The sequence below is a fragment of the Pseudophryne corroboree genome, chromosome 1, assembly GCF_028390025.1.
Source record: "Pseudophryne corroboree isolate aPseCor3 chromosome 1, aPseCor3.hap2, whole genome shotgun sequence".
NCBI classification, from domain to species: Eukaryota; Metazoa; Chordata; class Amphibia; order Anura; family Myobatrachidae; genus Pseudophryne; species Pseudophryne corroboree.
Genome location: NC_086444.1, coordinates 573,750,099 through 573,774,000, shown reverse-complemented (window position 1 = coordinate 573,774,000; position 23,902 = coordinate 573,750,099). Strand labels below are relative to the sequence as shown.

The window sequence follows — 23,902 nt, the reverse complement described above, 5'->3', positions numbered from 1 at the left end:
GCAAATGTGTTTGAACCCGACCAAGTAGCAGCTCGGCAAAGCTGTAATGCCGAGACCCCTCGGGCAGCCGCCCAAGAAGAGCCCACCTTTCTTGTGGAATGGGCTCTCACTGATTTTGGATGCGGCAATCCAGCCGCAGAATGAGCCTGCTGAATCGTGCCACAGATCCAGCGAGCAATAGTTTGCTTTGAAGCAGGAGCACCCAGCTTGTTGGATGCATACAGGACAAACAGCGAGTCAGTCTTCCTGACTCCAGCCGTTCTGGTCACATAAATCTTCAAAGCCCGGACTACGTCAAGCAACTTGGAAACCTCCAAGCCACAAGTAGCCGCAGGCACTACAATAGGTTGGTTCAAATGAAAGGATGACACCATCTTTGGCAGAAATTGCGGACGAGTCCGCAATTCTGCCCTATCCATATGGAAAACCAGATAGGGGCTTTTACATGACAAAGCCGCCAATTCTGACACACGCCTAGCCGAAGCTAAGGCCAACAGCATGACCACTTTCCACGTGAGATGCTTTAGCTCCACGGTCTTAAGTGGCTCACACTAGTGGGATTTCAGGAAACTCAACACCACGTTAAGATCCCAAGGTGCCACTGGTGGCACAAAAGGGGGCTGAATAAGCAGCACTCCCTTAACAAACGTCTGAACCTCAGGCAGTGAAGCCAGTTCTTTTTGGAAGAAAATGGATAGGGCCGAAATCTGGACCTTTATGGACCCTAATTTTGGGCCCATAGTCACTCCTGACTGTAGGAAGTGCAGGAATCGACCCAGCTGGAATTCCTCTGTAGGGGCCTTCCTAGCCTCACACCAAGCAACATATTTTCGCCATATACGGTGATAATGCTTTGCGGTCACGTCCTTCCTAGCCTTTATCAGCGTATGAATAACTTCATCCGGAATGCCTTTTTCCGCTAGGATCCGGCGTTCAACCGCCATGCCGTTAAACGCAGCCGCGGTAAGTCTTGGAACAGACAGGGCCCTTGTTGTAACAGGTCCTGTCTGAGAGTCAGAGGCCATGGGTCCTCTGTGAGCATTTCTTGCAATTCCGGGTACCAAGTCATTCTTGGCCAAACCGGAACAATGAGTATTGTTCTCACTCCTCTTTCTTACAATTCTGAGCACCTTTGGCATGAGAGGAAGAGGAGGAAACACATAGACCGACTGGAACACCCACGGTGTTACTAGTGCGTCCACAGCTATCGCCTGAGGGTCCCTTGACCTGGCGCAATACCTTTTTAGCTTTTTGTTGAGACGGGACGCCATGTCCACCTGTGGTAGTTCCCATCGATTTGCAATCTGCGTGAAGACTTCTTGATGAAGTCCCCACTCTCCCGGGTGGAGGTCGTGCCTGCTGAGGAAGTCTGCTTCCCAGTTGTCCACTCCCGGAATGAACACTGCTGACAGTGCTAGTACGTGATTCTCCGCCCAACGAAGAATCCTGGTGGCTTCTGCCATTGCCACCCTGCTTCTTGTGCCGCCCTGGCGGTTTACATGGGCCACTGCAGTGATGTTGTCTGACTGAATCAGCACTGGTTGGTTTCGAAGCAGAGGCTCCGCTTGACTCAGGGCGTTGTATATGGCCCTTAGTTCCAGGATATTGATGTGCAGACAAGTCTCCTGACTTGACCACAGCCCCTGGAAGTTTCTTCCTTGAGTGACTGCCCCCCATCCTCGGAGGCTTGCATCCGTGGTCACCAGGACCCAGTCCTGTATGCCGAACCTGCGGCCCTCGAGGAGGTGAGCACTTTGCAGCCACCACAGAGGAGACACCCTGGCCCAGGGGGACAGGGTGATCAGCCGATGCATCTGAAGATGCGATCCGGACCACTTGTCCAACAGATCCCACTGAAAGATCCTCGCATGGAACCTGCCGAAGGGAATGGCTTCGTATGACGCCACCATCTTTCCCAGGACTCGCGTGCAGTGATGCACCGATACCTGTTTTGGTTTTAGGAGACCTCTGACCAGAGTCACGAGCTCCTGAGCCTTCTCCTCCGGGAGAAACAGCTTTTTCTGGTTTGTGTCCAGAATCATGCCCAGGAAGGGCAGACGCGTCGTAGGAATCAGCTGCGACTTTGGAATATTCAGAATCCAGCCGTGCTGTAGCAACACTACCTGAGAGAGTGCTACGCTGATCAGCAACCGCTCCCTGGACCTCGCCTTTATGAGGAGATCGTCCAAGTATGGGATAATTGTAACCCCTTGCTTCCGAAGGAGCACCATCATTTCCGCCATCACCTTGGTAAATATTCTCGGTGCCGTGGACAGGCCAAACGGCAACGTCTGGAATTGGTAATGACAGTCCTGTACCACAAACCTGAGGTACTCCTGATGAGGTGGATGAATGGGGACATGTAAGTACGCATCCTTGATGTCCAGAGACACCATAAAATCCCCTTCCTCCAGGATTGCAATGACCGCCCTGAGCGATTCCATCTTGAACTTGAATTTTCAGGGATTTTAAATTCAAAATGGGTCTGACCGAACCGTCCGGTTTCGGTACAACAAACATGGTGGAATAGTAACCCCTTCCCTGTTGAAGGAGGGGAACCTTCACTACCACCTGCTGGAGATATAGCTTGTGAATTGCTGCCAACACTACCTCCCTTTCCCTGGGGGAAGCTGGCAAGGCCGATTTTAGGTAACGGAGAGGGGGCGTCACCTCGAATTCCAGCTTGTATCCTTGAGACACAATTTGTATAGCCCAAGGATCCACCCGTGAGCGAACCCACTGGTGGCTGAAATTTCGGAGACGCGCCCCCACCGCTCCTGGCTCCGCCTGTGGAGCCACAGCGTCATGCGGTGGATTTAGTGGAAGCCGGGGAGGACTTTTGTTCCTGGGAACTAGCTGCATGGTGCAGCTTTTTTCCTCTACCCCTGCCTCTGGCAAGAAAGGATGCAGCTCTGACTTTCTTGCTTTTCTGTGAACTGAAGGACTGCATTTGGTAATACGGTGCTTTCTTTGGCTGTGAGGGAATATATGGCAAGAAATTTGACTTCCCCGCCGTAGCCGTGGAAACTAGGTCCGAGAGACCGTCCCCAAACAATTCCTCACCCTTATAAGGCAACACCTCCATGTGTTTTTTAGAGTCGGCATCACCTGTCCATTGCAGAGTCCATAAGACCCTTCTGGCAGAAATCGACATTGCGTTTATTCTAGAGCCCAGCAGGCAAATGTCCCTTTGGGCATCCCGCATATATAGGACAGAGTCTTTGATATGTCCTAGGGTCAGTAAAATAGTCTCCCTTTTCAGGGTATCTAACTCCTCAGACAGAGTATCCGTCCATGCTGCTACAGCACTACACATCCAGGCCGCAGCAATTGCTGGCCTCAGAAGAGTACCAGAATGTGTATAAACAAACTTCAGGATACCTTCCTGCTTCCTATCCGCAGGATCCTTTAGGGCGGCCGTATCCTGTGACGGCAGGGCCACCTTCTTAGATAAGCGCGTCAACGCTTTGTCTACCCTAGGGGAGGATTCCCAGCGTAACCTATCCGTTGGCGGGAAAGGATACGCCATAAGTAATCTTTTGGAAATCAGTACTTTCCTATCAGGGGAATCCCACGCTTTTTCACATAACTCATTGAATTCATGTGAAGGGGGAAGTGTCACTTCTTGCTTTTTCTCCCCAAACATATAAACCCTCTGGTCAGGGACAGGGTTTTCCTCCGATATGTGCAATACATCCTTCATTGCTATAATCATGTATCGGATGGCTTTAGTCATTTTAGGCTGCAACTTTGCCTCATCGTCATCGACACTGGAGTCAGAATCCGTGTCGACATCTGTGTCAACTAACTGGGATAGTGGGCGCTTTTGAGACCCTGACGGCCTCTGAGCTGTAGAATCAGACACGGGTTGAGACCCTGACTGATTATCCAACCTTTTATGCAAGGAGCTTACGTTATCATTTAACACCTACCACATATCCATCCAATCAGGTGTCGGCGCCGTCGGCGGCGACACCACATTCACTTGCACTTGTTCTGCCTCCACGTAACCGTCCTCGTCAAACATGTCGACACAAACGTACCGACACACCACACACACACACAGGGAATGCTCTAATTGAGGACAGGACCCCACAAGGCCTTTTGGGGAGACAGAGAGAGAGTATGCCAGCACACACCCCAGCGCTATATAACCCAGGGATTACACAGTAATTTAGTGTTTACCCAGTAGCTGCTGTTTATGATAATTTGCGCCTAAATTTATGTGCCCCCCCTCTCTTTTTACCTTGATACTGCAGGGGAGAACCTGGGGAGCTTCCTCTCAGCGGAGCTGTGAAGAGAAAATGGCGCTGGTTAGTGCTGAGGAAGAAGGCCCCGCCCCCTAAGCGGCGGGCTTCTGTCCCGGGTCTGTGTAATAAAATGGCGGGGGCTCGTACATATATACAGTGCCCAGCTGTATATATGTGTCTTTTTGCCAAGAGGTATCCTAATTGCTGCCCAGGGCGCCCCCCCCCTGCGCCCTGCACCCTACAGTAACCGGAGTGTGTGGGTAGTGTGGGCGCAATGGCGCACAGCTGCAGTGCTGTGCGTTACCGCATGTGAAGACAGGAGTCTTCTGCCGCCGATTTCGATGTCTTCTTGCTTCTGCCGGCTTCTGACTTCTGGCTCTGCGAGGGGGACGGCGGCGCGGCTCCGGGAACGGACGACTAAGGTTAAGATCCTGTGTTCGAACCCTCTGGAGCTAATGGTGTCCAGTAGTCTAAGAAGCGCAACCTAGCCGCAGTTAGTAGGTTTGCTTCTCTCCCCTCAGTCCCACATAGCAGAGAGTCTGTTGCCAGCAGAAGCTCTCTGAAAATAAAAAAACCCTAACTAAAATACTTTCTTATTAGCAAGCTCAGGAGAGCTCACTAAAAGCACCCAGCTCTGGCCGGGCACAGATTCTAACTGAGGTCTGGAGGAGGGGCATAGAGGGAGGAGCCAGTGCACACCAGGTAGTACTAAATCTTTCTTTAGAGTGCCCAGTCTCCTGCGGAGCCCGTCTATTCCCCATGGTCCTTACGGAGTCCCCAGCATCCACTAGGACGTTAGAGAAATATAAACAAACAATAGCGGTGTCAGTGTTGGCGGTACCCGGAACGTGCACAGAGGAGCGCAAAGCAGAGACCAGTGCTGGCGGAAATGCTGCCCTAGTCCCGCATAGCTTGTATTGGCGGGGGACGGTTTGGCGCTGGCTGAGGAGATGCTTCGGCTCGAGGAAGAGAAGGCCCCTGGGCTCCCCCGACCCGCCACCTGCTCCTTCCTCCCAGCCAGAGTATATGTAGCAGTGTGTGACTGTGGAGCTGGAGAATGTGCTGCACAAACCCTTTCTGTGCTGTTACATGCAGTCAAGTCACACGACTGAAAGGGTCATTGCCTCCTATGAAGAGCAGCACACAAATATGCTGAAATACTCTGTGCTGTGAGGTAATATACTAGAGCTGTAACCAAAAGTTAATTTTTTCTGTCTATATACAGTATCCACACACACACACACACTGACACTCTCTCTGGGCAGATACGATTGTATGCGTTCCCAACGTTTTTGGGGCCACAACGCCCCTTTGTCAGGGTGTAAAACATTTTACACCTTGACAAAGGGGCGTTGTGGCCCCGAAACGTTGGGAACGCATGGAGTAACTTTTCCAATACACTGCATTTTTTCAAGTCTTTGAGTGCCGCTTCATTACTCAGTATTTTGATCTACAACATCCGCTTACTAGAGGGCACCGGAGATGATATATAGATATAATAGATATAGATAGATAGATAGATATATATATATATATCTATCTGAGTCCAAAATAAATCCGGCACTCAAAGAGTCAAAATACATTCACCTGTGTGCCTTTGCTGAAATAAACACATATGCAATGGTTCAGAACAGTCCCCATTCAGAACAAGCACGGCACTCCAGGACTTGATGAAAAAAGTATTTATGTAAACACAGAATGAAAGTATGTGTTCATCACCATAAAGCACTAGCCTTCATAACAATGCTGCATTTCGGGCCCCGCAGGGTCCCTTCCTCAGGTTACTGCAAGTGCTGCAAGAAAAAAGAAGAGCAAACAGACACAGATGTCTGTTTGTTCTTTTTTCTTGCAGTAACCTGAGGAAGGGACTGTTCTGAACTATATTATATATATATATATATATATATATATATATATATATATATATATATATATATGTGTGTGTGTGAATGGACCGGCACTCTCCTGGCTTGCTCTTTTACCCCGGTGCCTTCTGAGACAAACTTGCAGATTCCAAAAGAAGACAGCGGCACTCGAGGATTTAAATGCATGAAAAAGTGTAATCAAAGCATACAGGTAGCCAACGTTTCGGGGCTCACATGCCCCTTTGTCAAGGTGTGTAACAAAGTGTGTGAATGAGAACATACCTTTTATCCAAGAGAAGCCCGCCAGTGCACGGTGCGAGACCGGAGACGCGAGGATACCGCTGTACTTCCGGTCGCAACGCAATGGCCTCACTGCTGCTGCGCCCGTCAGTTGCCATAGCAACCTGGACGCCGCTGGTCACTCTAAAGCGCTGTGGGGAAACATAAATAGAACCAGTGGAAAAAGTGTATTTAATTACAAGGAAACCGTGCACCCCACACATATAGAATCCCACCACCTCTATTAGATCATTACTCTTAGAGATCCCATACTGTCAATATCACTGAATAGTACACGGAGGGCTTAAAGGAAGGGCTGTGTCAGCTTTACTGATGATGACGCGGAGCGCCTCCGGTTTAAAGAGAAACTGGGAGTATCAGAACGAACGGGGGGAATAGAGGATATTTACCACCAGCTTCTTAAGCTTAAACGTCGCAAATGTGACTACCTCCTGCATGGAATATCATTGTCTGAGTATCACCGGGAGAAACTGATAACCAGAGGGTTCAGAGTGAGAAATGTTCCCACAATAGGCCGGTTCAACCCGGATTTCTGCAAGAAATGGGTAGGCATACTTAATAAGTGTAGCCTCGACCTGATCCTGCTAGTGGTGGAGGAGGCAGGCCGGGAATTGAGGCTCACCAGGGATAAAATCACCAGGATTGAAGTGGAGCATAAGACCATGCTACAGGCTGATTCCAACCATGATTGGCTCATGAAACTACAAAGGCAGTGTGAAGACTACAGAAAAGATCTTGTTAAATTCAAGTGAAACAAGCATCAGATAGTTAAGGAGGACTATGACCTTAACAAGGTATATAGATGGTTGATGGGAGGAAAAGGAGGCCAAAATACCACCTATAATTCTAGAGGCAGACACAGTTGGCGAAGGAGACGGGAGTTGCGGTCTAACACCACCGGCACGTCTAATAGTGACAGCGAGAATGCCATATAAGACTCAGAGGGTTCAATCAGGGCAACGCCAGTCCGTTTAGGGACACCTGCGGAGACCCCTGTAGAAAAAGGCAGAAGGGGACGCCCACCGCCAGGGCAAGCAGTGCTCGCGGATCAAGAGGGCGCTCGGCCAACAAGAATCCTTAATTTTTAATCTAACAGATCCTTCTCTGAAGTGGAACTGAGGGTACTGGAGAAGGGCCTCTCTTTCGTGCCCACCAACCCGTTTAACAACTTTCAGTGGCAAATTGACTTACACCGCTTCTCCCGCAAATTGAGGTTGCAGGAGTATTTTCAAAACTCCAGTACACAAGAGAATGTGAGTACGTCTGCACACGATAAATTTTATTACACCCGTCACAAATCTATGTTTGACCCCCCCGTCAACCAATCCCTCCATCCAATCGTTCACAAGACTTTTGATCGACTCGGTCATGAAATATACGGCAGCCTCACAGACGTTCCATCAGAACCTTACCCGGGCTGAACGGACAGCTTTAAAACACCTGGGAGCCTACCGAGATGTCATTTTCCGCCCAGCGGATAAGGGGGGAGGTTTAGTTAACCTCAACCTCTCCGACTACATCAAAGAAATTGAGGGTCAACTGGCAGAGACTGACACGTACGAGGAATTGGCACACGACCCGTCCGTTGAATACCAACAGGAACTGGCGCACCTCCTGGAACAGGCCAAAGCGAGCGGTCAAATATCCAGCAAACTATGTGATGCACTCAAACAGGAACATCCACTAGTGCCGATCTTCTTTGTGGTACCCAAGATCCACAAGAGTGCTACAGCACCTCCGGGTAGGCCGATAATAGCAGCTAGAGACTCCATCTTCCAGCCCATCTCGATGTTTCTTGATGGGATACTGCAACCTCTGATTTTGAAACATCATAATTTCATTAAAGATACCACCAGCTTTTTGGAGCGGATTAACAGCATCGGACAGGTCCCCCCTGGGACACTAATTTGTGTTATTGATGTAAAAAGCCTGTACACAAGCATCCCGCACGAAGCAGGTTTGCACGCCATGAGAAAGTTTCTCATTGAAGAGAAGATGGAAGCCCTCGACATAGGCCTCTTTATGCAGCTGCTAGCGATGACCTTGGAAAGAAATTACTTCATGTTTAACGGCAAATTCTTTCGCCAGAAGACCGGGTGTGCGATGGGGAGCAATGTCTCCCCATCGTTCGCTAATGTCTTCATGTTCCAGGAGGAGCAGGCAGTTTTCTTTGACGATAGGGCCATAGCCCAAGATATACTGATGTTTACCGGTACATGGACGATTTGTTTCTACTATGGACCGGTGAAGCTGGGATGTTTGAGCAGTTGATGGTGGACGTCAATAACAGGCCATCCACGATTAAGTACACCTATGCAATAAGTGGGGAGTCCCTCAACTACCTGGACGTAAGAGTGACCATCAAGGACGGCAAATTGATTACAAGTCTATATTCCAAGCCATCGGACAAGAACGTCCTACTGAGAGCCAATAGCCACCATCCGGGACCACTTAAGGATGGGCTCCCGAGGTCGCAAATGATAAGAGCCTCTAGGATCATCAGCGACCGGTCCAGTCTGGATCAAGAACTAGAGCTTATGGTTACGAAATTTGTCCAGAGGGGATACGATTATCATAAATTACAACAGCAGAAAGCAGAAGTCATGTCGATACCAAGGGAAACCCTACTTAAACCGGCCGTGCGGAGTGCTAAGGCGGTGATTCCATTTGTTAATACCTATAATACAGCTAGGCCGGTAATCCAGAGAGCAACAAGGGCCTTATGGCCAATTGTAGCTTCAGATAAAAAGCTTCCAACATTTAAGGACAGACGCCCTATGCTATGTTACTCAAGGGGTAAAAGTATAAAGGATATCATTGTACAATTTGATGTCACAGGGATTTCAAAACGAGGTAGAAAGGCCCACCTCGTTCCTAACCAAACCCCCTGGGTGTTACAGGTGCCTTAAATGCACAACGTGCAGCAGTATGATAGTAGGGTCCTCATTTAAGCATCCCCACAAGGAGAGGACATTCCAGATCAGACACGTGGTGACATGCACGACAACTCACATTGTATACCTGTTGTCATGCCCATGCCATTTAGTCTATGTGGGAAAATCCATCAGGACCTTCAGAGAGAGGATTGCCCTGCACAGGTCTGCGATCAAACAGGCATTGGCCGGTAAACCTTCTGAACAACCCATAGCACGCCATTTTGCACTGATGGGACACTCGCTTAACGACATAAAACATCAAATTATAGATCATGTTCCTCGAAGCATCCGAGGAGGGGATCGGGATCGCAAGTTTCTACATATTGAATCTAAGTGGATCCATGAACTTGGCACAATAAGTCCAGGTGGACTCAATGAGAAATTCTCGTGGAATATCTTCATATAAAAGTGGTCATGGACTGTACCGATGCCCCTTGCCCCCCCCCCCCCTTTCCCTCCCCCCCCCCCCCCTTTCCTCCTTCCCTCCCCTCTCTCCCACCTCCCCCCCCCCCCCCCCCTTCTTTCCTTCTTCCACCTTCCCTTCCTGCTTTCCTTCTCCCTTTTCCTTTCATTATGCTTATGTGCCCTTATGTTCTTCGCTAGTCAGTTGGTGAATCTCTATGGTTCGGAATTTCTGGAGTAGGGGTTGCATTATCGATACATGGATGCTGGCAGCGCGACCCTGGCTGGGACTGATATCCCTGTGGCCGTGCACATATTATATATATCTTTTATCAGTGTCTGTGCCAGCCTATTACTATGGTTCTAGGGCTGTTTTAGCATGTCAGATTTGTAATTTACATTATATTGGTAGTATAAATTCATGGTGCCCGTAGCCAGTCATGGTGCCGGCATCCAGACACAGCCCTTCCTCTAAGCCCTCCGTGTACTATTCAGTGATATTGACAGTTTGGGATCTCTAAGAGTAATGATCTAATAGAGGTGGTGGGATTCTATGTGTGTGGGGTGCACGGTTTCCTTGTAATTAAATACACTTTTTTCACTGGTTCTATTTATGTTTCCCCACAGCGCTTTAGAGTGACCAGCGGCGTCCAGGTTGCTATGGCAGCAGCAGTCAGGCCATCGCGTTGCGACTGGAAGTACGGCGGGATCCTCGCGTCTCCGGTCTCGCACCGTGCGAGCTGGCGGGCTTCTCTTGGATAAAAGGTATGTTCTCATTCACACATTTTGTTACACACCTTGACAAAGGGACATGTGAGCCCCGGAACGTTGGCTACCTGTATGCTTTGATTACACTTTTTCATGCATTTAAATCCTCGAGTGCCGCTGTCTTCTTTTGAAATATAAATTATATATATATTATATATATACACACACACACACATATGCGCGCACATGACCCAGAAAATAGTGGAGTAGGACCCCAATTTGTAAAAGTGAGGGGTCCCAGGGACTCAACATTTTTTGCTCAGCGTGATGACTGAATGCAGCAGCTTTTTGTAGAATTGAAGCTTGGTTCTCAGGCGATTGTACAAACTGAAAAGTGAGGGGTCGATTCTATTAGCCGCGATCATATTGCGGGTGCACATAATTGCGGCAGTGGTCAAACTGTATGGCGGCCCAAATTCGCGCAAAAGTGCTCACTGCCCCGTTTGGTGCGAATTCAGCCCGCGAAGGGTGTAAGATCGGGTGCCATTGTGGGTGATAGGATCGACCCCTCATAGTTTGTAGTGCAACATGTTCTTTAAATACTTAAATATTTTTTCCCCATAAAACCTCGGAAATTGTTTTTTTTTTTTTTTTACTGAATTAGGTTAAAAAATAAGATTTTAAACCTACCGGTAAATCTTTTTCTCGTAGTCCGTAGAGGATGCTGGGGACTCCGTAAGGACCATGGGGATAGACGGGCTCCGCAGGAGACATGGGCACTTTAAGAAAGACTTTGACTCTCGGTGTGCACTGGCTCCTCCCTCTATGCCCCTCCTCCAGACCTCAGTTAGAGAAACTGTGCCCAGAGGAGATGGACAGCACGAGGAAAGGGATTAACAAAAATCAAGGGCAAGATTCATACCAGCCACACCAATCACACCGTATAACTTGTGATAACTATCTAGTTAACAGTATGAAACAACAACATAGTATCGGTCCACCACCGATGTACTATAACATAACCCTTATGTAAGCAAAAACTATATACAAGTCTTGCAGAAGTAGTCCGCACTTGGGACGGGCGCCCAGCATCCTCTGTGGACTACGAGAAAAAGATTTACCGGTAGGTTTATAATCTTATTTTCTCTAATGTCCTAGAGGATGCTGGGCACTCCGTAAGGACCATGGGGATTATACCAGAGCTCCCAAACGGGCGGGAGAGTGCGGATGACTCTGCAGCACCGATCGAGCAAACATGAGGTCCTCCTCAGCCAGGGTATCAAACTTATAGAACTTTGCAAAGGTGTTTGACCCCGACCAAGTAGCTGCTCGGCACAACTGTAGTGCTGAGACCCCTCGGGCAGCCACCCAAGAAGAGCCCACCTTTCTAGTGGAATGGGCCTTAACCGATTTTGGTAACGGCAATCCTGCCGTAGAATGCGCCTGCTGAATCGTGTTACAGATCCAGCGAGCAATAGTCTGATTAGATGCAGGAGCACCAAGCTTGTTGGCAGCATAAAGGATAAACAGAGCCTCTGTTTTCCTAACACGAGCCGTTCTGGCCACGTAAATTTTCTAAGCCCTGACCACATCAAGTGACTCGGAATCCTCCAAGTCACGCGTAGCCACAGGCACGACAATAGGTTGGTTTATATGAAAAGTTGAGACCACCTTTGGTAGGAATTGAGGACGAGTCCGCAATTCCACCCTATCCATATGAAAAACCAGATAAGGGCTTTTATGTGATAAAGCCGCTAGTTCCGAAACTCTCCTAGCCGAAGCTAAGGCCAACAACATGACCACCTTCCAAGTGAGATATTTTAACTCCACCGATTTGAGTGGTTCAAACCAATGTGACTTAAGGAAACTTACCACGTTAAGGTCTCAAGGCGCCACCGGAGGTACAAAAGGAGGCTGAATATGCAGTACTCCCTTCACAAACGTCTGTACTTCAGGAAGGGAAGCCAATTCTTTTTGAAAGAAAATGGATAAGGCCGAAATCTGCACCTTTATAGATCCTAATTTTAGGCCCAAATTCACTCCAGTTTGTAGGAAGTGAAGGAGACTGCCCAGATGGAATTCTTCCGTAGGAGCATTCCTGGCCTCACACCAAGAAACATACTTTCGCCATATTCGGTGATAATGTTTTGATGTCACGTCCTTCCTAGCCTTTATTAGCGTAGGAATGACCTCATCCGGAATACCTTTTTCCGCTAGGATCCGGCGTTCAACCTCCATGCAGTCAAACACAGCCGCGGTATGTCTTGGAACAGACAGGGCCCCTGTTGCAGCAGGTCCTGTCTTAGAGGAAGAGGCCACGGATCTTCTGTGAGTAACTCCTGCAGATCCGGATACCAGGTCCTTCGTGGCCAATCTGGAACAATGAGGATTGTTCTCACTCCTCTTTGTCTTATTATTCTCAACACCTTGGGAATGAGAGGAAGAGGAGGAAATACATAGACCGACCGATACACCCACGGTGTCACCAGGGCGTCCACAGCTACCGCCTGAGGATCTCTTGACCTGGCGCAATACCTTTTTAGCTTTTTGTTGAGACGGGACGCCATCATGTCTATTTGGGGCAGTCCCCACCGACTTGCAATCTGCGCGAAAACTTCCTGATGAAGTCCCCACTCTCCCGGGTGCAGATCGTGTCTGCTGAGGAAGTCTGCTTCCCAGTTGTCCACTCCCGGAATGAACACTGCTGACAGTGCGCTGACATGATTTTCCGCCCAGCGAAGAATCCTGGTGGCTTCTGCCATTGCCACTCTGCTCCTTGTCCCGCCCTGGCAGTTTACATGAGCCACTGCAATGACATTGTCTGACTGAATCAGAACTCGTTTGCCGCGAAGTAAAGCCTCCGCTTGACGTAGGGCGTTGTATATGGCCCTCAACTCCAGGATGTTGATGTGGAGACAAGTCTCTAGACTTGACCAAAGACCTTGGAAATTTCTTCCCTGTGTCCGTGGTCACCAGGATCCAGTCCTGAATGCCGAACCTGCGGCCCTCTAGGAGGTGAGCACTCTGCAGCCACCACAGGAGAGATATCCTGGCTCTGGGAGACAGGGTGATCCGCCGATGCATAAGAAGATGTGACCCGGACCACTTGTCCAGCAGGTCCCATTGGAAAGTTCTCGCATGGAACCTGCCGAAGGGAATGGCTTCGTATGATGCCACCATCTTCCCCAGGACTCGAGTGCAATGATGCACAGACACCTGTTTTGGCTTCAACAGGTTCCTGACCAGAGTCATGAGTTCCTGAGCTTTTTCCGTCGGAAGAAAAACCCTTTTCTGGTCTGTGTCCAGAATCAAGCCCAAAAAGGTCAGACGAGTCGTAGGAACCAGCTGCGACTTCGGGATATTGAGAATCCAGCCGTGTTGCTGTAACACCTTCAATGACAGTGACACGCTGTCCAGTAACTTCTCTCGAGATCTCGCCTTTATGAGGAGATCGTCCAAGTATGGGATAATTGTGACACCTCGCTTGCGCAGGAGCACCATCATTTCCGCCAATACCTTAGTGAAAATCCTCGCGGCCGTGGAAAGCCCAAACGGCAACGTCTGAAATTGGTAATGACAATCCTATACAGCAAATCTCAGGAACGCCTGATGAGGTGGAAATATTGGAACATGAAGGTACGCATCCTTTATGTCTAGGGAAACCATCAAATCCCCCCCTTCCAGGCTGGTGATGACCGCTCTGAGCGATTCCATCTTGAACTTGAACCTTTTCAAGTATAGGTTCAGGGATTTTAAATTTAAAATGGGTCTGACCGAACCATCCGGTTTCGGGACCACAAACAGAGTTGAGTAATATCCCCTACCTTGTTGCGGTAGGGGAACTTTGACTACCACTTGTTGAAGATATAATTTTTGAACTGCATTTAACACTAACTCTCTCTCCGAGGGAGTAGCCGGCAGAGCCGATTTGAAAAACCGGCGAGGGGGGACCTCCTCGAATTCCAGCTTGTATCCCTGAGAAACAATTTCTATTGCCCAGGGATCTACCTGTGAATGAACCCAGATGTGGCTGAAAAGTCGAAGACGTGCCCCCACTGGAGCGGACTCCCTCAGGTGAGCCCCAGCGTCATGCGGTGGACTTTGCAGAGGCCGGGGAGGACTTCTGTTCCTGGGAACTAGCTGTGTGCAGCTTTTTCCCTCTGCCAAGAAAGGACGACCCACGTACTTTCTTGCTTTTATTCGAACGAAAGGACTGCATTTGATAATGAGGCGCTTTCTTAGGTTGTGAGGGAACATAAGGCAAAAAATTTGATTTACCTGCCGTAGCTGTGGAGACGAGGTCCGAGAGGCCTTCTCCAAATAACTCCTCAACCTTGTAAGGCATAAACTCCATATGCCTCTTAGAGTCGGCATCACCCGTCCACTGTCGGGTCCATAAGACTCGCCTAGCAGAAACAGACATAGCGTTTATTCTAGAACTTAGTAAACAAATGTCTCTTTGAGCATCCCTCGTATACAACACAGCATCTTTCATATGCCCTAGGGTCATTAAGACGGTATCCTTATCTAAAGTCTCAATCCCCGCTGATAAGGAATCTGTCCATGCTGCGACAGCACTACAAACCCCGGCCGACGCCATTGCCAGTCTAAGTAATGTACCAGAATGTGCATAAATGGACTTCATGGTAACCTCCTGCTTGCGATCAGCAGAATCCTTAAGAGTAGCCGTATCTTGGGATGGCAACGCTATCTTTTTTGATAAGCGTGTCAATGCCTTGTCCACCTTAGGAGAGGATTCCCATCGTATTCTATCCTTTTGTGGGAAAGGATACGCCATAAGAATCCTTTTGGGAACCTGCAGTCTCTTGTCTGGGGTTTCCCAAGCCTTTTCGCATAATTCGTTCAGCTCATGCGAAGATGGAAAGGTGACCTCAGGCTTTTTACCTTTATACATGTATACCCTCGTGTCAGGGACAGGGGGTTCCTCTGTGATATGCAAAACATCTTTTATTGCAATAATCATATATCGAATACCCTTAGCCACTTTTGGCTATAATTTTGCATCATCGTAGTCGACACTGGAGTCTGAATCCGTGTCGGTATCTGTGTCAACTATTTGGGATAGTGTGCGCTTCTGAGACCCCGAAGGTCCCGACGACATTGGGACAGGCATGGTTTGACTTCCTGACTGTTCCCTAGCCTCAGCTTTGTCTAATCTTTTGTGCAATAAATTCACATTTGCACTTAAGACATTCCACATATCCATCCAGTCAGGTGTCGGCGCTGCCGACGGGGACCTTACATTCATACACTCCCCCTCCTCCTTAGGTGAGCCTTCAACCTCATACATGTCGACACACGCGTACCGACACACCCCACACACACAGGGAAGTTCTTTTCTGAAGACAGGTTCCCCACCAGGCCCTTTGGAGAGACAGAGAGAGAGTATGCCAGCACACACCCCAGCGCTATGTGACCCAGTAAAAAACACAGAATGTTTACCCAGTAACGCTGTTATAACTTTCCATAAGCCAATTATGTGCCCCCCCCCCCCTCTTGAAAACCCACTGTCACCGTCAGTAAGCAGGGGAGAGTCCGGGGAGCTTCCTCTCAGAGCTGTGCTGTGGAGAAAATGGCGCTGGTGAGTGAGAAGGGAGAAGTCCAGCCCCCTCAGCGGCGGGCTTCTGTCCCGCTCAAAATACTTCAAAATATGGCGGGGGCTCTTTATATACATGTACAGTGCCCAGCTGTACATGTATATAGGTACTTTTGCCATTAGAGAGGTTTATATGGCTACCCCAGGACGCCCCCCCTGCGCCCTTACAGTGACCGGAGTATGTGAGGTGTATGGGAGCAATGGCGCACAGCTGCAGTGCTGTGTGTTACCTCAGTGAAGATCATGAAGTCTTCTGCCGCCTCTGAAGTCTTCTTTTCTTCTCATACTCACCCGGCTTCTATCTTCCGGCTCTGGGACGGACGGCGAGGATGAAACCTGCGTACCAATCCCTCTGGAGCGAATGGTGTCCAGTAGCCTAAGAAACAGGACCTTGAAACTCAGAGAAGTAGGGCTGTTTCTCTCTCCTCAGTCCCTCGATGCAGGGAGTCTGTTGCCAGCAGGCTCCCTGAAAATAAAAAAACCTAACTAAAATACTTTCTTTACAGGAAACTCAGGAGAGCTCCCTGCAGTGCACCCATCTCCTCTGGGCACAGTATCAAACCGAGGTCTGGAGGAGGGGCATAGAGGGAGGAGCCAGTGCACACCCAGAGTCAAAGTCTTTCTTAAAGTGCCCATGTCTCCTGCGGAGCCCGTCTATCCCCATGGTCCTTACGGAGTCCCCAGCATCCTCTAGGACGTTAGAGAAACATTTATTTAAAGTATGCCCAATACAATTTTCTTTAAATAACAAATCTAATACTATTAAATGGTATCCAGTCTCTAGGTCGACATGCGTTAGGTCGACAGGGTTTCTAGGCTTAAATGACAAAAAGGTCGACATGAGTTTTTCCCAATTTTTTTGATTTTTTTTTAAACTTTTTCATACCTTACGATCTACGTGGACTACAATTGGGAACAGTGACCTGTGCCGAGCGCAGCGGAACGAGGGGACACGGTGCACTAATTGGGGTACCCGGTCATTCTATGAAAAAAATTACACCAACATTTAAAAAAACAACAACAACTTATGTCGACCTTTTGTCATGTCAACCTAATACTTGTGTCGACCTATTTTGTTTGTCGACTTAGTCACTGTCAAACTAAGTGTAGTCGACCCTATGATCCACACCCTTTTAAACATCGCTACAAACATTGATGCGGATTCAAATGTTATCGTGGCCATCACTAGAGGTCGCCCAACGGCAGCAATTCAGTTTTTTTTCTGCCGTTAGGGGCCGCAGCCTCCTGAGGTGCGAGAAAAAAAATATGTGTCCAAACCTGGCACTTTGGAAGCCCAAAGCAGGAGTTTAGATGGTTTTAGTCATTTTACACAGCTTGGGCGAACCAGGAAGCAGAGTGACTGGAGATCGCTCAGAGCGGCAGCTGTGGGATGCTTCTCTTCCTGCAGCTACACAGTGAGCTTTCTGTCAGGTTGCCTCAGATGCAACCATATCAGGGAATACCTAGCTTGGTGTGGTCGCATCTGATGCGACCATGCCCTGCAAGTGGTTAAAAGGTATGTGATAAAAATCTTTCTTTAATAATTCCAGGCTTAGGGACTCGGAGGGAGAAGTCTTATACCCACATGGATTGTGCGGTTATTGCGCTTCCTGCCTCTTTACCAAGGTGAAGCAGGAAGCATTATTTATTACCAGTTATTTATATAGCGTACACATAATCCGCAGCGATTATACAGAGAATATTTTGCCAATTCACATTAGTCCCTGTGGAGCTTACAAGCTATATTCCCTAACACATGTACACGCACACACATTCACACTAGGGTTCATTTTGTTTGGAGCCAATTAACTTACCAGTATATATTTTGGGTATTGTGGGGAGAACTTGTGAGTACCCGGAGGAAACCCACGTAAAAACAGGGAGAATATACAATCTCCACACAGTTAGGGCCATGGTGGGAATTGAACCCATGACCTCAGCGCTGTGAGACTGTAACGCTACCCATTACACCGTCCATGCTGCCTCATTAGCGATGTGATGCATAAACATCTCATTAGCCGAAGTGGGGGAGTGAAAACTTCCCCCTCCAGCGATCCTTGCCAGCGCCACAGCCTAATGCTGTGTCTCTCCCCTTATACTCCTTTTCCACTACCTTTAAAAACACGGGTAAATGCGCGGGGGCACGCATTTACCCGTGTTTTTTACTAGTGGAAAAGGGTCCCCCTGCAAACTCCCGGATCAAGTGATCCGGGAATCCTACCCGGGTAGCTTGCCGAGTTGAACACGTGTTCAACCCGGTAAGCTGTGTAGTGTGAACAGGAGCCGTTTCGATGCGATACGGCTCCCATTCACAGTGTATGGAAGGGCGGCGCTGGGAGATCATGTGATCTCCCAGCGCCGCCCCTGCACTGACCTGCCACTAACCATTCATACATTGGCAGGCATACCAGCGTGCTATCTCGTAGACAGCATAACAGATAACTGTGGAAGCAGTGTGACACGGCTTGTTATCTGTATTCAGTGAGCCAGACTGGATCCAGGATTTTGGTCTCAAAGGGGTGTAAGTAATGCTATGTGTGTGCTGTGAGCATTACAGTTATCTGAGTGAACATATTGTCCATCCCTGACCACCCCCCAGGGGGACACAAAGCATAGGGAAGGTGAGGTCAAGACGCTAGTAGTCAAAGCACTTGAGAAAATGAATCCAGGCATCAAGGCAAAAACTAGAACCAACGTGGATGAAGATCATCATTCCAAACATTTTATGTACATGGACCAAGGTGCTTTACAAAGCAGTGTGAAGACACAAACCAAAAAAAAAAAAAAAAAAAGATTATTACCAAGCTGCTTCTTATATAACACAGCACAGTGGTGTGGGGATATATATATATATATATATATATATATATATATATATATATATATATATATATACACACACACACACACACACGATGCTTCACCCTAAATACATGGTAGATGCTAGAATCCCCTATACACGGCACCCCCGAGAGACGGCACATAGACTGATTATATACCGTACTGGCAGGAGTACCGGGGATCAGCGTTGCCACAGTCCGGGGACCCGTGGCTGCGTTCCACGGGCACCCTGTATATAGCCAGGGCACTGTGACGTCAGCAATTTTAGAAGCCCGGGCACCGGCAGCGTACAGCAGTGATACATACCGCGCCATATGCCGCCTCCTCCTTCCGGCCCGCTCTTCGGCGCCTCTTCCACTTTTCCCGCATGCCGGTGAGGCTCGCACCGAGAGTTCCGGCTGTCAGATGGTCATGTCCCCGCAGCATATCTTACACAAGCGGCCTCCTCTCCGCCTCCTCCTCTGACGGACCCGAGGGGATGCCGGGAGTCCGGGATTCTGCCATAGAGCACGGAGCCAGCAAGGCAACAGCACACTGCGCTGCTCATCGCCCTCTGCTGGTCGGAGGTCCGACTTGTAGAGCAGTAAGAAACCATGGGCGGTGCGGGTGCCATTCGTGCCCCGGCCCGCAAGTTCCGCAACATCTGTGTTATATGTAGCAGCCCTGGTATGTGTCAGCGCGGTGGTGTTACATGCTATAGCCATGTATTGGTGTGTAATTGCTCGCCCATATTAAATATGGCCGCAGCGCAGCTCGGCACCCTCCGACCAGTTTTGGTGACGTCAGGTACGGGGAGAGGGGGTAGGAGCGGGGGCGGCGGCTGCTGCCTGAGTTGGTTGCTATAGAACACAGCAGACGCCAACACACTGACTGGCAGCAGCCGGGTCACCGTCCTGCAGATCTTGCGCGTCTCATGATCACCCTCAGCCGGAGAGCCCTCGGGTGGCTCCATTCCCTGGTAAGGGCTAGTATAGGTAATGTCCTCCTTACTATTAGCACAGGAGTTCCCCTAGCTGAGCTGCCAGCACATGCCTGTGCCGGGCCCAGCCTTCCTTTCTCTAACGTCCTAGTGGATGCTGGGAACTCCGAAAGGACCATGGGGAATAGCGGGCTCCGAAGGAGGCTGGGCACTCTAGAAAGATTTATGACTACCTGATGTGCACTGGCTCCTCCCACTATGACCCTCCTCCAAGCCTCAGTTAGATTTCGTGCCCGGCCGAGGTTGGATGCACACTAGGGGCTCTCCTGAGCCCTTAGAAAGAAAGTATAGATTTAGGTTTTTTATTTTCAGTGAGACCTGCTGGCAACAGGCTCACTGCAGCGAGGGACTAAGGGGAGAAGAAGCGAACTCGCCTGCTTGCAGCCGGATTGGGCTTCTTAGGCTACTGGACACCATTAGCTCCAGAGGGATCGACCGCAGGCCCAGTCCTTGGTGTTCGGTCCCGGAGCCGCGCCGCCGTCCCCCTTACAGAGCCAGAAGCAAGAAGAGGTCCGGAAAAACGGCGGCAGAAGACATCAGTCTTCACCAAGGTAGCGCACAGCACTGCAGCTGTGCGCCATTGCTCCTCATACACACTTCATACTCCGGTCACTGAGGGTGCAGGGCGCTGGGGGGGGCGCCCTGAGAAGCAATAATAACACCTTGGCTGGCAAAAACTCCACAATATATAGTCCCAGAGGCTATATATGTGGAAAATACCCCTGCCAGAATATGGAAAAAAGCGGGAGAATAGGCCGCGGAAAAGGGGCGGAGCTATCTCCTGCAGCACACTGGCGCCATTTCTCCTTCACAGATCCGCTGGAAGGAAGCTCCCTGGCTCTCCCCTGCAGTCTACACTACAGAACAGGGTAAAAACAGAGAGGTGGGGGGCACTAAATTTAGGCGCAATATATATATTATATAAAACAGCAGCTATAGGGGACATAACTCAGTTAGTCCCTGCATTATATAGCGCTCTGGTGTGTGCTGGCATACTCTCACTCTGTCCCCCCAAAGGGCTTTTGTGGGTCCTGTCCTCATTCGGAGCATTCCTTGTGTGTGTGCGGTGTGTCGGTACGGCTGTGTCGACATGTTTGATGAGGATAATGATGTGGAGGCGGAGCAGATGCCTTTAGAAGGGATGTCACCCCCTGCGGGGCAGACACCTGAGTGGATGGGCTTATGGAAAGTAATGAGTGCACGTATAGACTCCCTATATAAAAAAATCGACGACATGCCAAATGTGGGACAGCCGACTTCTCAGCTCGTCGCATAGGTCATCAGGGGCTCTAAAACGCCCGCTACCTCAAGCAGACCCAGATGTCGACACTGATACTGACACCAGTGTCGACGACGATGAGTCTAACCTGATGCCCACTAAGGCCATTCACTGCATGATTGAGGCAATGTAAGAGGTGTTACACATTTCTGATATAACTACAGGTACCACTAAAAAGGGTATTATGTTTGGAGAGAAAAAACTACCCGTAGTTTTTCCCCCATCAGATGAATTAAATGAAGTGTGTGAAGAAGCGTGGGCTTTCCCTGATAAAAAATTGGTAATTCCTAAGAAGGTACTAATGGCGTTCCCTTTCCCGCCAGAGGATAGGTCACGTTGGGAAACACCCCCTAGAGTGGATAAAGCGCTCACACGTTTGTCTAAAAAGGTGGCACTACCGTCTCCGGATACGGCCGCCCTCAAGGAACCTGCTGATAGAAAGCAGGAGGCGATCCTGAAGTCTGTATATACACACACACAGGCATTCTACTTAGGCCAGCTATTGCGTCAGCTTGGATGTGCAGTGCTGCCGCTGCGTGGTCAGATAAACTGTCAGAAAATATTGACACATTAGACAGAGACACGATCCTGTTAACCATAGACCATATAAAAGACTCAGTCTTATATATGAGAGATGCACAGAGGGAAATCTGCCGACTGGCATCTAAAGTAAGTGCATTGTCCATTTCTGCTAGGAGAGGCTTATGGACTCGCCAGTGGACAGGAGATGCGGATTCAAAAAAGCACATGGAAGTGTTACCATATAAGGGTGAGGAATTATTTGGGGATGGTCTCTCGGACCTAGTTTCCACAGCAACGTCTGGGAAGTCAGCATTTTTACTCCATGTCCCCTCACAGCCTAAGAAGGCGCCGTTTTATCAGGTTCAGTCCTTTCGGACCCAGAAAAACAGGCGTGGAAAAGGCGGGTCCTTTCTGTCCAGAGGCAGAGGTAGGGAAAAAAGGCTGCAACAAACAGCAGGTTCCCAGGAGCAAAAGTCCTCCCCCGCTTCTTCTTCCAAGTCCGCCGCATGACGGTGGGGCTCCTCAGGCGGAGCCAGGTACGGTGGGGGGTCGCCTCAAAAATTTCAGCGATCAGTGGTTTCGCTCACAGGTGGATCCCTGGATCCTGCAAATAGTATCTCAGGGGTACAAGCTGGAATTCGAGGCGTCCCCACCCCACCGGTTCCTAAAATCTGCCTTGCCGATTGCTCCCTCAGACAGGGAGGCGGTGCTAGCGGCAATTCACAAGCTGTATTCCCAGCAGGTGATAATTAAGGTACCCCTACTTCAACAAGGCCGGGGTTATTATTCCACACTATTTGTGGTACCAAAACCGGACGGTTCGGTGAGACCCATTTTAAATTTGAAATCCTTGAACACGTACATAAAGAAATTCAAGTTCAAGATGGAATCGCTCAGGGCGGTTATTGCAAGCCTGGACGAGGGGGATTACATGGTATCCCTGGACATCAAGGATGCTTACCTACATGTCCCCATTTACCATCCTCACCAGGAGTACCTCAGATTTGTGGTACAGGATTGCCATTACCAATTCCAGACGCTGCCGTTTGGACTGTCCACGGCACCGAGGGTATTTACCAAGGTTATGGCGGAAATGATGATACTCCTTCGAAGAAAGGGAGTTTTAATTATCCCGTACTTGGACGATCTCCTAATAAAAGCGAGGTCCAAGGAACAGTTGTTGGTGGGAGTAGCACTATCTCAGGAGGTGCTGCACCAGCACGGCTGGATTCTGAATATCCCAAAGTCACAGCTGGTTCCGACGACACGGCTACTGTTCCTGGGTATGATTCTGGATACAGTCCAGAAGAAAGTGTTTCTCCCGGAGGAGAAAGCCAGGGAGTTGTCATCTCTAGTCAGAGACCTCCTGAAACCAAAACAGGTATCAGTGCATCGCTGCACACGGGTCCTGGGGAAGATGGTGGCTTCTTACGAAGCAATTCCCTTCGGCAGGTTCCATGCCAGAATCTTTCAGTGGGACCTGTTGGACCAGTGGTCCGGATCGCATCTTCAGATGCATCGCTTAATAACCCTGTCTCCAAGAACCAGGGTGTCTTTACTGTGGTGGCTGCAGAGTGCCCATCTTCTAGAGGGCCGCAGGTTCGGAATACAGGACTGGGTCCTGGTGACCACGGATGCCAGCCTTCGAGGCTGGGGGGCAGTCATACAGGGAAGAAACTTCCAAGGACTATGGTCGAGTCAGGAGACTTCCCTTCACATAAATATTCTGGAACTAAGGGCCATCTACAATGCCCTAAGTCGAGCAAAAGCCCTGCTCCTACACCAGCCGGTGCTGATCCAGTCAGACAACATCACGGCAGTCGCCCATGTAAATCGTCAGGGTGGCACAAGAAGCAGGATGGCGATGGCAGAAGCCACAAGAATTCTCCGATGGGCGGAGAATTATGTACTAGCACTGTCAGCAGTGTTCATTCCGGGAGTGGACAACTGGGAAGCAGACTTCCTCAGCAGACACGACCTCCACCCGGGAGAGTGGGGACTTCACCCAGAAGTCTTCCAGATGCTGGTAAACCGTTGGGAAAGGCCACAGGTGGACATGATGGCGTCCCGTCTCAACAAAAAGTTAAAAAGATATTGCGCCAGGTCAAGGGACCCTCAGGCGATAGCTGTGGACGCTCTAGTGACACCGTGGGTGTACCAGTCGGTTTATGTGTTCCCTCCTCTGCCTCTCATTCCAAAGGTA

At 49.4% G+C, this 23,902-nt stretch overlaps 1 protein-coding gene and 1 long non-coding RNA gene across 3 annotated transcripts in view; one reads left to right on the top strand and one right to left on the bottom strand.

Annotated features, from left to right (window-relative positions):
* TOPORS (TOP1 binding arginine/serine rich protein, E3 ubiquitin ligase) overlaps nt 1-19,529 on the bottom strand; it is a 40,763-nt gene extending 21,234 nt beyond the window's left edge. Inside the window, exon 1 of one of the 2 annotated variants that reach the window (XM_063914192.1) lies at nt 19,226-19,529. In XM_063914192.1, the coding sequence (XP_063770262.1) occupies nt 19,226-19,345 (120 nt within the window). In that variant the 5' untranslated portion in view covers nt 19,346-19,529. Of the gene's footprint in view, nt 1-19,077; nt 19,175-19,225 lie in introns of those variants that run through there. The other variant, XM_063914193.1, reaches the window with a different exon arrangement.
* A 166-nt stretch (nt 19,530-19,695) lies between these two features.
* Nucleotides 19,696-23,902, top strand: part of LOC134899732 (uncharacterized) — a 63,540-nt gene continuing 59,333 nt past the window's right edge. Inside the window, exon 1 of the long non-coding RNA XR_010173354.1 lies at nt 19,696-19,877. This is a non-coding gene — a long non-coding RNA (uncharacterized LOC134899732). The remainder of the gene's footprint in view (nt 19,878-23,902) is intronic.